General features: G+C 49.8%; 1 protein-coding gene and 1 long non-coding RNA gene across 6 annotated transcripts in view; one reads left to right on the top strand and one right to left on the bottom strand.

Annotated features, from left to right (window-relative positions):
- LOC107149338 overlaps nt 1-489 on the top strand; it is a 1,445-nt gene extending 956 nt beyond the window's left edge. Inside the window, exon 2 of the long non-coding RNA XR_001504386.2 lies at nt 348-489. This is a non-coding gene — a long non-coding RNA (uncharacterized LOC107149338). The remainder of the gene's footprint in view (nt 1-347) is intronic.
- A 2,461-nt stretch (nt 490-2,950) lies between these two features.
- On the bottom strand, nt 2,951-15,121 carry LOC107149336 (butyrophilin subfamily 3 member A3). Of its 5 annotated transcripts, none has more exons than XM_015494136.2 (10): nt 14,967-15,121; nt 12,050-12,179; nt 11,441-11,788; nt 8,445-8,726; nt 7,244-7,444; nt 7,060-7,080; nt 6,946-6,972; nt 5,362-5,388; nt 4,961-4,987; nt 2,951-4,631 (listed from the first exon to the last, which is right to left on the bottom strand). In XM_015494136.2, the coding sequence occupies exons 2-10, from the start codon at nt 12,129-12,131 to the stop codon at nt 3,958-3,960; spliced, it is 1,689 nt and encodes a 562-aa protein (XP_015349622.1). In that variant the 5' UTR covers nt 12,132-12,179; nt 14,967-15,121; the 3' UTR covers nt 2,951-3,957. The 5 variants fall into 5 exon arrangements, with proteins under 5 accessions (XP_015349622.1, XP_048655850.1, XP_048655852.1 ...); XM_048799893.1 differs by having other exon boundaries at nt 11,441-11,783; XM_048799895.1 differs by lacking the exon at nt 7,244-7,444 and having other exon boundaries at nt 11,441-11,783.
- Between the last annotated feature and the right edge of the window lie 1,591 nt (nt 15,122-16,712).

The raw sequence follows: 16,712 nt of genomic DNA, 5'->3' as shown, positions 1-16,712 counted from the left end.
GGGGGGGGGGGGGAGGAGCAGCCTCTCCCCACAGCTGGAGGGCCTCTTTCCGGGGCCAGGCTGGAGGCTGGTGCAGAGGAGTTGTGCGAAGTGGGCGTGGGCTAGGAGGGCGACAGCAGGGGCTGTGGTCCTATGAAGACCTTGCCCATTTAAAAACTATTGGCCAAAACCAAAAATATTGGGTAAGAGCTTCTGAGGATACAGCGAGAGTGCAAAACCCCCTCCCCGGGGGGTGGGGTCCATCTGGGAGGACCACGGCAGTGAACAGTTATGCCTCGTCATGTGCCCGGGATTGGGTCAACCCGGTCCGACACCTACTTTTTCTCTCCTTTCCCATGTCTCCACAGACCCTCAAGCGCGTCCTTGCATAGATGCAGAATAACCGCACCCAGCGAGTTTCCAACGTGCCTTTCAAGCCCTGAAATGCCTGTCCAGGAGGCCTCTGATCTCCTTTTGATTCAATTAAAAACTTTGCAATTCACACACTAACAATGGCTCCACACTTGCCTTGGCATAAATGGCTCCCACAGGCAGCCATCCCTTACCGTCAGTTTTCCCTCTTGTCCAGCCTTCATGTATACCTCTCCCAAGGGCACCTCCTAATGTTCCCAGCTTGAGCGGTTCTCAGCCTCCTCTGACACTGAGAGCTTTCTACATTCCTACATTCTGTCCTGTGGTGTTGCTATTTACACATCCTCTGTATCTTGCCTGAACTACCTGCTCCTCAGGACAGATATCCCCACGATGTGATTCCTCTCTCCTTACAGTGTCCAGCTCTAAGTGCTGCAGTGGTCATTGTGCAATGCATAAGGGAGAAAGTTAAGTGCAAGGTCATTTCCTTGACAGCATGACTCAATTACTAGACCCATCTGACCCCAGAGACCAAGATGGAGATGGCAGCACAATCAGGCCACTGGAGTTCCAAGAGTCCTTTGTCAGCTAACAGGAATCATAGGAGTTACCTAGAAGTAGTTAGCAGAACTGTTTCCTTCTCTGCTTTGCAGAGGAGATCTTTGATGAGAACAAGTTCCAGAAGGCCCTGAGAACTGCTTTTTATATTATACTGATCATCTCTTTCAAATTCAGCAGACTCATGAATTGCCTGATGCTTCTGATTTGTACTTAGAAATGGACTCTGAGTTCAACAACTAATGAGTGAAAACAGTATTGAATGGTCCCATTCAGGACTGGGTTGCTCTTGGCAAGTAACAGAGGAGGGGGCTGTGGGGGTATAAAAGCCTGCCAGTCACAGCTTTCATCTGAAGATGAAATGAGGCCTGGGGCTTGAGGCAGCTTGTGCCAGAAGCATCTGATGGAATCAGGCATCAACCCCTGCGGTAGGTGACCGGAGCCAAAGGAGACAATTCTGTCTTGAGCTGGAAGGTGGCCCCTTGACCATGAAGTCTCTGAGCAGGAAACCAAATCCCACTGGGGTTGCTGCCCTGGATGCCGACACCCGGATCCAGTCATTCTTGGGAGGGATAACCACAGAAGGGTGCCCTGCTACAGCTCTCCATGCCAGTACACCATATGTACACCACAGGGACCTGGTGTACATGCCAGTCCTGGAAGAACCATGACTCAGAGTGACCAAGGATCTGCTTTTGAACTTCAATAAACTCATCTTTGAAAGCAGTTTGGGTAAATCTCTTCTTTCAAGTCGCCTCCTTCCAGGGAGTCTCCCCAGTTGAGTCCTAGACATATGGACACATCTGGACATGCAGAAAAAAACATTCCTACTTTACCCTATTCAGACCCCAGATTTCTGACTCAGAATCAATGAGCAGGATAAAATGGTTGTGCAAAGTGCTCATTTTTAGGGCTACAACAATATATCTACTTTGTCTCAAGAGAATAAATGTCACAGAACACACAGTAGGAATGATAGCAAAGTTGGAAAAGTTGCACAAACTTTTTTTTTTTCCTTGAAGCCTTCTCTCTGCCTCAGTTTTCTCTCCCTGTAGTCTACTTTCCTTCTCTTTCTGTATCACCATAGACAATGTCTTCCCACAGCTCCTCATGCCTGCTACAGGTGAAGCAGTTTACATGTTCATATGGAGGTCCTCTAGTCTTGCCTACCCCAGATAAGCACCCCAGATTCAGGCCATATGCTAGAGCAGGAGGGCCATGTGATATGAACAGGTATTGGAAAACAGGAGGGCACTACTGCTAGATGGATTGGGCAGAGGCATCCCTCACTATGGGGCTGGGGAAGGGCAGACCAGCCTTAGAAGGCATTTGCTACACTCTCAGGTATGAACTGGTGCTGTTGAGGCCATCTCATCCTCTTGGCCCATCTCAGTTCACCACAACCTGAAGCAGACATTTTTCTGCAAGGATAGCAACTGCTGACCTCAGGTGCCTGCCTGTCCTCTGCCCAAAGCTTTCTCCAGTGCTGGTGTTGTTTTCTCTTTTTGCAGATACATAGCTCAACCTAAAAGTGCAGCAAAATTAACAGCCCCAGGGGCAAACTTCAACCTATTCAAGCAAAGGAGGACAGGAAGTATGGATAAATATTCCAGGATCCCAATCCCTTAGAAAGATTCTGAGGTCTACCCCACAATTTCACATGGTTTCTTAGAAAGTCCCAGGGAAACTGAGCTCAGTTGAGCATACAGTAACTGACTTTTTTAAGGAATCCTTCAAATTGTTTCTCACTTAATTGGCTTTCTCCTTTCTGTCAAACTTTATTTCTGCATTCGTGATTTCTGATCCATTCCCAAATAAAAATACACTACATGACATCCACCCCCAGTAATGTCCTCTGACTGCAGAACTGTGAGGTGATGAAGTTGTGTTAGGTCTCCCAGCTTGTGGTAATGAATTTTGGCAGCAAGAGAAAACCAAGACAACAAGGTTGTGTGCATGTGATGCAATGAAGCAACTGAGGAGCCGGAGAGTAGGTGGGGTGTGTGGACCAGATGGTGAGACCTGCCAGAATGCAGACAGATGAGAATACTGATGAATTTATTGAACAACTAGAACCCTAGGACCACAAGCCAGGCAGAGGGGACAGTGGTGAGCAGTAGCAGTGACGCTCAGAGCAGCTCCTCTTTGGCGCTCACCGGTTAGAAGAATGTTGGTCCCCCAGGAAGCCAGGATGCATGCCCCTTTCCTGGAGATGGACTCTACAGTTCAGAAAAAAACCCTTGAAACTCTTCTGGCTTCTCCTACCCTAATTTTTGTTTCGTGGACAATCTCTTAGCTGTGGTTCCCAGAGACCTCTAGCGTAGAGAGTTTAGTTCTCCATAACAGTTAACTCTCCATAACAGTTATTGTTCAAATTCCAGCTCTTTGGCTCCGTGATCATGCATAGCATTTCAGCGTGTGCCATCTATGCCTCATTATTAAGGGTGTGTCTCTCAGCCTTGTGTGATCCAGCTTGTACTATGAATTTATTCTCAGGGCCAAATCACCTAGCAGAGCCACCCAAAAAGTGCTGGGGAGAAACAAATCAGTGTGTGGCCTCCACACCATGGTCAATGATCCTGATCTGGGATTTCCATGGAGAAGGACCTCAGGGTTGCACCTGGGCCCTTCCCATGGGGATAATCTGGCTGGAAGGGAGGAACAGGTGGGTGGTAGGGGACAGAAGCTGAGCACCTCTTATTGCACAACATACTGCTTGAATTATCTGTGACTTAACTTTGCCTTGCCTCAACTTCAAATTGAGAATATTTCACAGGGTTGTTTGAAAATTAAGTGAATGAGATCCACCTAAGGCAGCTATCTCAGAGCAGGGGACCCGTCTCAGGTTCTCCATAACAGTTATTGTTCAAGTTCCAGCTCTTTGTTCACGAGCCATGGTATCTTTGGAAAATCTATTCTCTTTTCTACATAAAATTTGCCTGATCGATACAAGAGGGTCAGTAAAGTGGCAATGAACTAGAGGAATTGTCTCACAGAACAGCTGAACAGAGGTCAGTAAAGTGCTTGGTGCAGCTCGTGCAGGTAGCTTTACAGCTGCAGTGGATTGCTATGGGGGAGAAGAGGGGCCCTGACCTCAGCCTGGGGCTCCTCCCTCCCGTTTGCTAAGGATGAGGTCACTGGGGTCTCTGGGGAAAGGTCAGGTGCTAGGTCAGAAACAAGGGGCCTTTCCGTTCCTTTCAGCACTGGGCAAATGGTCAGGGCAGTAGGCTCCAAAGTCAAAATTCTAAAAACAGGCCACAGAGGCCCAGAGAAGGTGGACTGAGGGAAGGTGTAGATGTGAGATCCATCCACTGCATTATAGAATGACACCTCCCCCATCTCATAGTCCAGGAAAACCCCCACCCTGCTGGGGGGCTCACAGAGGGTCAGCTTGGTCCTGGGTTCAGTGAGAGCCCGATAGTTATGCTCATCAGACAACCCCATGGTCCAGAACCCATTCTCAGGTGTCATTTTAACCCAACATTTCTTCTCAACCTTTTCCCCACACACCCCGACATGCCACTCTTTCCTGTCCCCCACTTCCACCTCCCAGTAGTGTCTCCCCGACGTGAAGTTCTCACAGCCAAGCACACAGTAATGCCAATCAAATCTCTCAGGGTTGTTTGGCAGGTCCTGTCGCTCCTTTGCCCGCTGCAGACTCCTCTTGTCTTCAGAAACAAGGAGGATGGGGTTTGCTGTGTCAGGATCCAGGACCACGTCCGCTGCAGAGAGTTGAAGGGTGTGTCTGTGGGGTCAGCCATTTTTCCTGGTCCTCAGAGCCTCAGCGTTCAAGATCTGGGCCTTGAGGAGGTCTGAGTCTACAATCCACCATCCCTTGTCTGCCCTAATGTCACTCTAGCTGACATCATGAGGAAAAGCCCCAGGGGTCTTGGGTCCAGCAAAATGAAGGTCAGATGGGAACTGAAGTTGCCCACCCAACACTCTCCTACTTAAGTGGAATTTACTTCCTCAAATATCAAGAGTTAGAAAAGAAAAAGGGAATATAGTCCCTTATGTTGTTGTCCTAGGAAAAATACAGTAACTTACTTACCAGCTTGGAAGAGAGCTGCCTTCCAATCTGGGGGAAAAATGGAGATACAGATAAGGAAGAAGATCAATATTCCTATTAACTGTCCTCATCAAATCTTTCCTCTCTCCCTTTCTTCAGAGTCTCTCCAACGTCCACCTTCTCTCATCTACAGCTCTGATGGCTCAGAGGTAGCACTTTTTCCATTCCCTGGGCTGCATTTCCAAGCTCTGCCAAGGGCTTGCATGCATGCCAGCAGGTGAGGGTTCTCATAGGCTCTGAAAGCAAAGGTAGTACTCCCACCAAAGATGAGCCTTTGGGTTAGATCCAGTTATAACTACAGGGAACATCAGTGGTAACAGCAGAATAAAGGCTTACATGCTCAGGGCACCCACCCCAGAATGTACAGTTTTAGGATCACTCACCAGCGTAGGTTGAAGACTTTGCCCCACCTGCAAAGGAAGAAAAGTGGAGATGTCTCCTGAGCTCTGCTGTGGCTGAACTTTGGAATCTTGCACACTATCCACACACATCTAGACATGGTGACACCTCCACTTGGGTTCAGGAGTACATACATACAAAGTGGGTGGACTGGACCACATCAGGAAAGGTTCTCACTGTGCCTGTGTCACGAAATGGAACCCCCACACTATGGGCAGCCCTTAAACTCTCTGTGCCCAAAGAGTTCTGAGCATGGCAGGACATTTTACCCATGGCCCATGAGTGGAGAAGGGGAGCAGTACTGTAAGGGCATTACTGGGACTGCGTGGTGAGGGTTCAGGCTGTCACCAGAGTGCTCCAGGAGAGAGGAGACTTCCAGGAATCAGGGTGCCACTGCTTTCCTCTAATTTGGGAATGGTTGGGTCTGTCATGGCAGAGGTGAGTGAGTTTTTATCATGGTTTATAATGAGTTTAAGGTCATCTGGAGTGTCCATGTGGGTTCAGACCAGGTCTAGCAGGTGTGGAGCACACCCCTGGACCTCTGGAAGCATGTGATGACAGGACTGTTGGCCTGGACATGTGATTCCCAGCATCTAGGCTCTAAGGTTTGCAAGCAAGAAGCACTCAACTGCACGGCGGGCTGTCAGTAATCTGGGGGTTCCATCTGGTGACACAGGCACTGTGTGGACCTTTCCTGACATGTCCAGTCTGTCCACTTTGTACACATGTACTTTAGTGGAGGCATCACCATGTCTAGATATGTGTGGATATGTGTGCCCAATTCACTTACCTTGATCTGTATTGTTTTCTGCCTTCTTCTGAAAAGAATTTTTAAAACTTAATACAGTTTCAAGGACTCTTCTGTTTTGTTTTTTGTTTGCAGTGCTGGTGCCTGAACCCCGGGCCTGGCATTTGCTCTACCCCTGAGCTGGAATCCCACCAGCCCTCAGGGACTAATTGTTTTTTAAATTTATTTTTTAGTGTTTTTTTAGGTGGATACAATATCTTTATTTCTTTATTTTTATGTGGTGCTGAGGATGGAACCCAGTGCCTCACCTCTGCTAGGCCAGCACTCTACCACTGAGCCCCAACCTCCGCCGCAGGGACTAATTTTTGAAAACAGTTAGAATAAACCTGTAAGAACTGGGCCACTGTAGCTGCTCTTGTCCACGCAAGACACTTTCCCTGCTTCTTTATCCTGATTTTCTTATTTCTCAGGATCATTCATTCTTTTTTTTCTGAGCAGCCTATAGTTTATGTCCATCAACTAGTGAGCTTCCTGGCACTGAGAAGGCAGCTCATACTCTTCATTCCCATGCGTGTGCGTGCGTGTGTGTGTGTGTGTGTGTGTGTGAGAGAGAGAGAGAGAGAGAGAGAGAGGTGGGGGAGCAGGCGTGTGTGTGTGTGTGTGTGTGTGTGTGTGTGTCCTGGCTGCCCCTTTCCTCCCTCACCAGCCCTACATAAAGAACCACCCTGGCCCCTGGGCAGGAGTTAAAGGCTGGAAAGTGTCCTAGCAAGGAACCCGTCTAAGATTCGAATTCACAGAAACCGTCAGAGGAGCCACTCACGAGCCAGGTACTGGATCCTTCTCCACTCTGCAATGGAAAGACAGGGGGGTCACCAGGGGGCGTGAGGCAGGCGGGAATGGGGAGACGCGCCTGGATCTCGGGGTCGGAACTTACTGAGTTCGTACTGCAGCTTCTCTGGAAAATGAGCAGAGAGACAACAACATTAGGGGTGAGGGTTTTCTTTTCTTTTTTTCGGAAAGCAACCCTACAGCGACCCGGCGCTGGGGCGGAATGGGACGAGGTGCCCGCGGTGCAGCCCAGGGCCGGGGAGGGGCGTCCACTCCCTCGGGCCGCCCACCTCTCGCGCTCCGCTCCTGCGCCTTTTCCTCCTGGGCCTTCTCTTTCTGCACCCGCTCCTGCTCTTTCTCCGCGGACAGAGCCTTGTTTACTTTCTGCTGTCGCCACGAGAAGAAGCCGGCCCCGGCGAGCAGCAGCAGCAGGATGGGCAGGGTCGCCCCCAGGGCCGAGGTCCAGGGCCGCGCGCTGGAGAAGAAGGGGCCTGCGAGCGAGGGAGCGAGCAGTTGTCGGATGGTAGAAATGGAAGTGCACGTGGACACTGTTTCTCCTCCACACTGCAAGTAGGGCTCTCTACACCTGCATATACTACACCTGCCGTCTGCGCCAAGGTGAGCTCGGAGCTCCCCGGGTTGGCACCGGGAACGCCTCTTCCTTCGCAGGGGGCGCGGCCCCTCGCGTGGATGTCGCCCACCAGCGACAGTCTGCGCTGTTTCTAACCGTGTGCAGTCGCAATGCTCTTAAGAAATAACCTAGTACATGCCGTCTCGGCCGGCAAACTGGTCTATAAGGTAACCTCCCAGAAGGGGAATTTGGGATCAATAAATGCGTAGTTGGATAGATATCACTCGGAAGCCCCAATTGGAGGCAGTGCTGATGTACATACTTCAAGCTCATCAAAGTATACAGCCAACAGAGAGCCACCTCCTCCCCTCATTCCTGCCACCGCCCATGTGTTATCCACCTCCATTTTCTTTTCTTTTTTGGCCACTCTCATAAGTGGAAAAAGTTTCAGTTTGTCTAGTAAATGAGATTATGGATCCTTTTGAGTGCTATTTCCTTTCCCGATAACTAATGGTTCATGTCTTTTGTTAATTTTTCTACTAGGTTGTCATGAATCTCCCTCTATTTTGAGTTAGATTTTCCTTTATGATGTGATAAGTTATATCGTATATGACATATATTTCTATTTTGTCATTTGGCTCTGCTTAAGGATCTTATCTTTGTCACCCCCTATTCCCACAGCCTTGTCACTATTTCTGAGAGGCAGGGAATGGTCAGTCAATGCAGATGGCATCAACAGCTTTCTGGGAGAGAGAAGCTCCCACCTAGCAAGGAGAAGGCTTTGGGTCCCTGCTCTGGACATTGAGTTCACTTCAAAGACCCAAGTCAACAGCAGAGATCTCACAGTAGAGACTCAGGCAATCTCTGTCTTTCAGCAGCCACAGCGCAGTTTGAATCCCGGGGCTAAGCCGTGTACTGACCTGCGATGGAAACCTTGGCTGACTTCTCCTGGCGGAGGAGGGAATTTCTGATGGTACAGGATACCCCGGGCCCAGAGCCACCCCTCAGAATCACTGAGGCTGCCACTGTGTATAGGCCTGCTCCATCTGCATCTGCAGGTGCTTCAGCAGCTGGGATGCGCTTCCCCGAGGCGTCTCTCCACTCTACTTGGGGCTGGGGGAACCACCCGGTGGATGTGCACTCCAGATGGATCCCTCCATCCTTATGACCCTTCATTTCAATGTGAAGATCAGAACCCAGTGCTGTGGAGAGAGAAGCCGGAATAAACTCTTGGAGCCTTTTGCAGCTGGGAGGGTGTCAGTAGGAATCAGATAACAAGGCAAGGAGAGCTCCATTCAGGAGCAGATCACAAAAGCAGGTCCCTGAGGGGAAGACTACAGGGACTAGTGCAGTGCCCAGGCCAGTAACTGTGGGACTGTTTCCCCAGAGGGAGGAGCACAGGGGGCTTTCTTGAGACCTAAGGGAAGACAGTCATGCAGTGAGGGGCTTCTTGAGAGGGGAGGGACTTTGGCAAGGGAAAGCAACCCACTGAGGCGACTCCCAGGGAGGAGGCCCAGGAATAGATCTCTCCTCTCTCCCCCCTTGCTTCAGCTCCCCATTTTCCACACCCCACCAGAAGCCACAGGGCCAGGGACTGTTCTGTGGAAGAGAAAAGTGGCCTTGACCCAGGAATCTGAAGTCAGGGCGTGGCATTCTTTGAACATGGGCAATTTCACAGAACACTAACAAAAACAAAAGCACACCACAACTGTGTCTGAACATAAAAGCATGAACATTGTCCCAGCCATAACAACCAGACACCTCAGTCTGCAGTGGAGACTCCTGCAGCTGGGAGGGTGATGGTGTGGATCACTCCTTACCTGCACAAGTCAGCTCTACTCCCACCTCGGTCCTTTCTGTCTAGAGAAGATGTATTAAGATTCCCACCACAAAATTAGCCTTCTTTCCATTTTCCTGACAGCATCCCATCCAGAGCAAAGGCCCGAATGTGTAAACCCTGCCCCAGGCCCTGGATACAAGCTCAAATGCCATACTAAGTTTTCTCTAGCACCCTCTTACCCAGGCATCCCACAGTTCCCCGTGATGTGTATTCTTAGCTGAAACAAAGGATACACACCGATGGTTTGACTACAGGTGTATTCCAGGGGTGGGGGTGGGGGGTCACTGGCTGAGAATAGTGACAAGTGAGCTTCCCAGGGCCCATGGTAGTCTGACCTGGAGGGGCCGCAGTGCCATGCGGTACACGGTTAATCCAAACAACTGTACCAGCCATGGAAGAGAGGATTTCTTGCCCTTCCTGTCCCTGTCCCCATGTGTGAGGATGGCCTTAGGCCGAGCCTAAGCAGCTTCATTTTAAAAACTCCAGTTTGAAACCTGCAGTCTCACCAGGCACACCCACAGAGCCCTCCAGTGTGGCCTCAAACAAGTCACTTCCCCTTGCCCTGATAAACAGAGTGAAGCCCCTGGAAGGCTGATAAGAGGGAAAGATGAGGAGATCAGGGTGGGGACCACCAGACCAGATGTTTCTGTCCCAAGGGTAAATAATGTCACTGAGAAATCAGGTGGTAGCTGATAAGGATCGAAAGGGGGGTCAAAACCCCCCAAATTTAGTATAAATAATAGAGCTGATGAACAGGGATTCAGGCAGCCGAAACAAGGATGCCTTCGAGCTGGAGAGCCTGAGGAGGACCTGACGTCCCATCACTTGTCTTCATTCCTAAGCCTCTGCGTGATCCTCACTGCTCTCAAACTCTACCACCTCGTCTGGACCCTGGTGAGAGCCCCAGCTTCTCCCTACGACCCTCTCTTCAACAGGTCGTCCACTCCACACCAGGAAAGGCCTGCCTTGGTTCCAGACCTGGTCTCTGCGGTCTGAGTGAGTGTGCCTGAGGCTTGAGACTTGTGAACTTGGCCTGCAGAGGGAATGTCTGTCATTAGACTGTCATGATTAAGTGTGTTTTGCAGTGCTTAGAATTAATCTAGAATTGTTTGCCGTGAAGTGATCATGTCTATGGCAGTGCCCAGCATTAAGGATTGTCGTTTTCTTGATTAAGAACCTATAGAGTGAAACTGTATGGAGTAATTTGAGTGAATAAAGCATTGAAAGGGGCAGAAGCACGTGGACATTCTTTATTTCTCCCCTCGACTGCATACGTCGCAATTTTGCCGCCTGGTGACACCATGTCACTAGTTAGAACCCTGGTGGCAAGCAGGAGGGAGCTCTGTGGCACAGGAGGAAGCCTTTCTGCAAGGAAACCTGGTCTTCTTGGGGCCTTGGGAGGATGGGCTGGATGCAGCAGAGCACTTTCTGGCTAACTTGGGCAGGAGACCTGGCTGACTTGGGCAGGATCCCTGGCTGACTTGGGCAGGATCCCTGGCTGACTTGGGCAGGAGACATGGCTGACTTGGGGCAGGATCCCTGGCTGACTTGGGCAGGAGACCTGGCTGACTTGGGGCAGGAGACCTGGCTGACTTGGGGCAGGATCCCTGGCTGACTTGGGCAGGAGACCTGGCTGACTTGGGCAGGAGCCCTGGCTGACTTGGGCAGGAGACCTGGCTGACTTGGGCAGGAGATATGGTTGACTTGGGGCAGGATCCCTGGCTGACTTGGGCAGGAGACATGGCTGACTTGGGCAGGAGCCCTGGCTGACTTGGGCAGGAGACCTGGCTGATTTGGGGCAGGATCCCTGGCTGACTTGGGCAGGAGCCCTGGCTGACTTGGGCAGGAGACCTGGCTGATTTGGGGCAGGAGCCCTGGATGACTGACTTGGGCAGGAGCCCTGGCTGACTTGGGCAGGAGACCTGGCTGATTTGGGGCAGGAGCCCTGGCTGACTGACTTGGGCAGGAGCCCTGGCTGACTGACTTGGGCAGGAGCCCTGGCTGACTTGATCAGGGACACTGCCTCTGTCCCCAGACCCCAGAGGAGCAACCCCAGCACAAGACTTGGTAGCTCACCTGTCACCTTCAGCTCCACTATGGCTTTCTCATAGAAGTCGCCATCCTGGAAATAGCACAGGTACTTTCCATTGTCAGAGGCTCTGACTCTGTGTATTCGGAGTGCAGCCTTCCCTGCAGCGAGGCCGTCTCTCAGAATGGAGGTTCTTCCTCGGTACTCGGCTATCTGTCTGTCTTGCACTTGCTTTCCGTCTGCGTACACGTACACCACCTGCCTCAGGCTGGACCTCACCCACCTCAGCTCCATGGTCTCTGCGCTCTTCGCTGGGGACAGGTGACAGGGCAGATCAGCATCTTCACCCACCACAGCCACGATGGGCCCAGAGGGTCCTATCACAGCAAACTGAGCTGGTCAGCAAAAGAAGGAAACTCCATCAGAGGGTGTCAGAGTGGGGGCCACCACAGCACCAGCGCTGCTCAGGCAGGGAAGGCAGGGGTGAAGGTCTAGCAGCGGAACAGTCCTCACTGAGGCAGTTGTCTCTTAATAGCTTGTGAATCTTCAATATGGGATGGAACTTCCAGGTCTGAGAAGGAGTCAGAAGTTCTAAGTGGCATTAATGGGCAACTGTTAGCTTCAGACACTCAGAGAGAGCATCTGTCATTCCTTACCTGCACAAGGAGTGGGCCACTGGACCAAGACAAGGCAGGTGAGGCAGAGCACGGGGAAGGCTGGGGAACGCCATGTATCCATCTGGGCTGCATGTCAAGAGAGGGCAGATGCAGGGGCGGAAACCATGGCCTGGAGAAGATACAGGATTCTCGTTGAACCTGCACTTACCCAGAGCTAACTCAAGCCTTGAGACCCAATTTCCTCCTCTGTTAAAAGTGCCTGCCCTGGAGTCTCTTAACCTTTCAGTTCCAACTTAGAAAATCACCAGCGTGTGTATGTTAAATGTACGCGTTACCCATCAGGAAAACATGCAGAGTCTCATGGCTTCCCTTGCTACAGTCAGGCCCACCTCCATGTCGTGCTCCGATTAAGACAGGCCCTCCTCCCAGGCCTCCCTGCTTCCACTGGTGCCCACTGTGGGTTTGCCAGTGAATAGGCCTTGATTCTGCTTGCTCTCCCAGCTGCCCTATGAAGAGCCCCAGAGAGCCACTCAGTTCCACTTTGACCACACCACATAGGAATGAGGACATAGGTCTAGCACCCCCCCCCCCGTCTCCCCTCTCTCCTAGAGCTGAGACAGTAGGGAGTCCTGGAAAAATGGCTTGAGGCTGTGCCCAGCTTGCAGCACATGCCCTAGAACCCAACCCATGGCTAGCACCAAGGTCAAATTTCAGCTCAGAAGACCTAACCCTGGGGAGGCTCTGGAGTCCTTCAAGGGCTGGACCACCGCCTATAACCCCTACCCACTGATCAGGAGAGCTAGGCACAGGAGCAGGGCTCCACGTGCTTTCATCCAGTCATTTCACAAATATGTGCCAGGCACCCAGTATGTGCCAAGCCCACTATGTCTACTGTCAGGGACCAAAAAAGAGATAGACAAGTGTGGGGGGCAGCACATCCCTGATGGTCTCTACTGGCCCTCCTCTCCCCACCAGGCCTGAAGGCTCCATCTGCTGAGGTTTGGACGAGGTTTGAGTGTACCCTCCCCTCCACGGCTCCTATGTTGAAAGTTCATTTCCATCGTGAGGAAGTGAGCTATGGACATTTAGTCTGACTACAGTGCTTAGAAGGTGGAGACTTCGGGGAATGATGAGGGTTAGATGATGTCATCAGGGTGGAGCCCCCATGATGGAATCCAGGTGGCTTTAAGAAGAGGGAGAGAGAAGGTGCCACTCTTGCCATATGAGGCCCTGCACCACCTGGGGAGTCTTCCAGCAAGAAAGCCTCATCAGAACCTTCAGGGCTGTGAGCCAGATGAACTTTTCTTTACAAAGTATCCTGGCTCAGCTATTTTGTTATACTCATGAAAAAGACCAATGCACCCTCAGATAAAACACAAGCATTCGACACATCTTCTGTTCCTCAAAACAACTCTGTGTTGCAAGAGGGGTTAGGATAATTTTTTTTTTTTTTTTTTAGTCCCTGAGCTAAAGATTCTCTGCAGTCTTCAGAGTTTTCTTTCTTTCTTTTTTGTAAGGACATTTATTGTTTGTTTGTTTGTTTGTTTTTAATTATAATCAATTTTGAAAATAATTTCTAATGGTAACCATGTAACCATGTACTTTGTTAGTGGGAACATAAATATTTTGGGCAGCATATTGGCCATATAGAGCAAGGACCTCAAAATGTTGTATACTTTGATGCCAAAATTTCACTTACAAAAATTACTCTTAAAGAAAAGATTAGGTATTAAACAGAAACTTATGTTTTTTTTTTTTTAATACCAGATATTGAAGCTGATCAGGGGCATTCAACCACTGAGCCACATCCCCAGCCCTATGTTGTATTTTCTATTTATAGACAGGGTCTCATTGAGGTGCTTAGTGCCTTGCTTTTGCTGAGGCTGGTTTTGAACTCACATTCCTCCTTACAGGTGTGCACCACTGCACCCAGCCCCAAAATTTATGTTTAAGGCAGTCAAACAGTAAAATACATCTACAATAGCAAAATGTGGATACAATTTAAATATCACAAAAAATTAATTATGTATGACATATCAAAGTGCATTCTATGGGGGCTGGGGCCGTGGCTCAGTGGTAGAGCGCTTGCCCCAGCACATGTGAGGCACTGGATTTGATCCTCAGCACCACATAAAAGATAAACAAATAAAGGCATTGTGTCTATTTATAACTAAAAATATTTTTAAGTGCATTTTATGTATGTATAACTAATTAAAACAAATTTTAAAAAATATTTAAAGTATTGCAAATAAATTAAGGGCTAAGTAAACAACGGCACGTTTATACAATGCAATAGCTTGCAGCCCATCGCAAAATACACTTTAGGTTTTGGAGAAATTAAGAATGAAAAGAAAAATAGACACTACTCACAGTAGATACCAAATAAGGTGTAATGTATGAATCTAATGTTAAAATCATAAGTAAAACTCTTCATCAAAAACATGATTCCTAATGCCTGAATGCAAATCTCTTCGACGGTTGGATCATGAATTGTTGATCCACTTCCCAGTCCTGTCTGGATGTTGATTAAAACTTTTTATACTATGATCAATTCTATAGTGAACATCTTTATAAAGGAATCTGTGAGGCATGCCTCTTTATCTAAGAGATTCTAAAGAATCTCACCTAAGGTGACACATCTGATTTGAGCTTAAGGGCCTCGCTAAGTTTCTGAGGCTGGCTTTGAACCTGAGATCCTCCTGTCTCAGACTCCCGGCCTTCGGGGATTAAGGCGTGCCCTGTGGCGCCCAGCCTCTCACACCTTCTTAAGAAGGTGCAGCCGGAGTCTCCTCATTCAGTCGCCCCCTGCCCTCTCCCAGCCCTGGCCTCCGCAGGTCCTGGGCCAACACCCCCTCTGGCAGCGCAGCTGCTGGGTCCTGTCTCTGTGGGCTCCTCTTTAGGCCCCCAGCATTTCAGCCCCGCTCCTTCCTGGCTCTCCTCCACTGCCCCCACCTACCTCTTGGTCTCGGTCTGAAAATTACAGCCTCCAGAATCCGCAGTGCCCCGTCCTTTCCGCAGGCGTTAGGCCTCGGGTCTGGAAGAAAGGAAAGAGGAAGAAGCAGGGGTGTCTGCACTCCAGGAGGACTAGGTTTTGGTTGGCTCTGCGGTGGTGTTTGTCATCTGTTGCTGGGCGGCGGCCTCGGGCGGAGGTTGGAATTCAAACAGAAGCGCACCAGGCTGCTCCCTGCGAAGGGAAACCCCAGCGCGACTCCCACGTGTGCTTTGCTGCGTTACATCCGTGCGCCTAGGTGAATCTCGGAGGCGCCCTGCGTGGGATTAGTGTTCCATTCCTCATATCCACCGGGGTGTCTTTTATATCGTAGCAACATATCAGCAGGACCGAGTGGGAACCTAGATTTGTCAGTGTGTAAAGAGAGAGAAATGAATATCACCTGAAACCTTGCTGTGCTAGTTCACCTCCGCTGGCTTACAGAGGGTGCCTGGAGGAGATGGTCCTTAACTGCAGAGCCCCAGAGAGTCTGAATGCAGGGAAAGCCAGGCTCGTTTTGCCCATTAAATCGCCGCCAACATCCACAGCTAGGCGCTGTCACTAGGAAATGCAGTTTGCTGGCTCCTAGAGACGTGCCGCCGGTGACCTGGTGACCTCCGGCCGAGCTTTACATTTTCAGGAAAACCTTATCTGGGTGCTTCTGAGCTGCAGGTCCTCGTTCGTGCCAACCTGAATTTTCATGTGCATTTGTTTCCCACTCTAGCAGCACATTGCTTATTCGCTGAGGTTAGGCTTTAGACAGGCCCCTGAAAATATTGTGGAGCAGGCAGGTCCTACCTAGGGCCTCTCTAGACACTTTGTTTGGGTTGCAAGACAGTGATCAAAGTCCTCAGCCATCAGATCTGCCCTGGGCTGAAGGAATGTGCTGCTCACAGCAGTTTGAATTTGGATTCCGGGGCTGAGATGATGGCTGCTTGTGCAATACCCCTTCCATCCTTTCTTCTTAGACTCGATTTTCTTGGTTACTGCAGTATGTCTTTCCCCTCTTGCAGACAGGGGATACCAACAGAGTATGGAGCCAGTGGTGTGTAGGTGGAAATAGTTGGGTTGCGCTTCAACCAGAGAGTCTTTTAGGAAAGGCTGGAACAGCTGGGAGATCTTTATACTCTCCTTACTGCCTTTTCCCTTTCTTCTTCCCTCAGCCTGGAATATGGACTTTAACACTAGTGGTGCAGCATCCATCTTGCAACCATGAGGAAAACTTAAGGATGGAAGCCACACGCTGAGACAACAGAATGAAGATAGAAGCAGGCTGGGGCATCTCTGAGCTGCCAGAGCAGCCCTGGACTGCTACTCTTTGAATTCATTTTACATGAAAAGAAAATGAGCCCTTGTTTTGTGTAAGTCACTGGTAGTTCCTATCTTTGTTATCAGCAGAAAAACACAATTCTTCCCTCCCCAGTTTTTCCCCTGCAAAAGTGTATCATACATATAGCAAAGTACAAAGAATTTTCAGTGAATACCATAGAGCTTCTACCTACGTTTACAATTAACGTTTTACTGAACTTGCTTATGTTATTGTAATTCATCCCCCTCAATCATCGCCATCCGTCCATCAATCCTTATTTATTTATTTAAAAATTCACAGTCTATCAGGACCTTCCTGCTTGAAGGCGTATCAGTAGGAGTGACACAACCTTCTCCTGCCTGGAGCATTCAAGTTACTTTGACACAGAAGCAGCCTGCATCCTG

Source organism: Marmota marmota, unplaced genomic scaffold, assembly GCF_001458135.2.
Source record: "Marmota marmota marmota unplaced genomic scaffold, marMar, whole genome shotgun sequence".
Lineage (NCBI taxonomy): Eukaryota > Metazoa > Chordata > Mammalia > Rodentia > Sciuridae > Marmota > Marmota marmota.
This window is presented reverse-complemented; position numbering and strand designations above follow the sequence as displayed.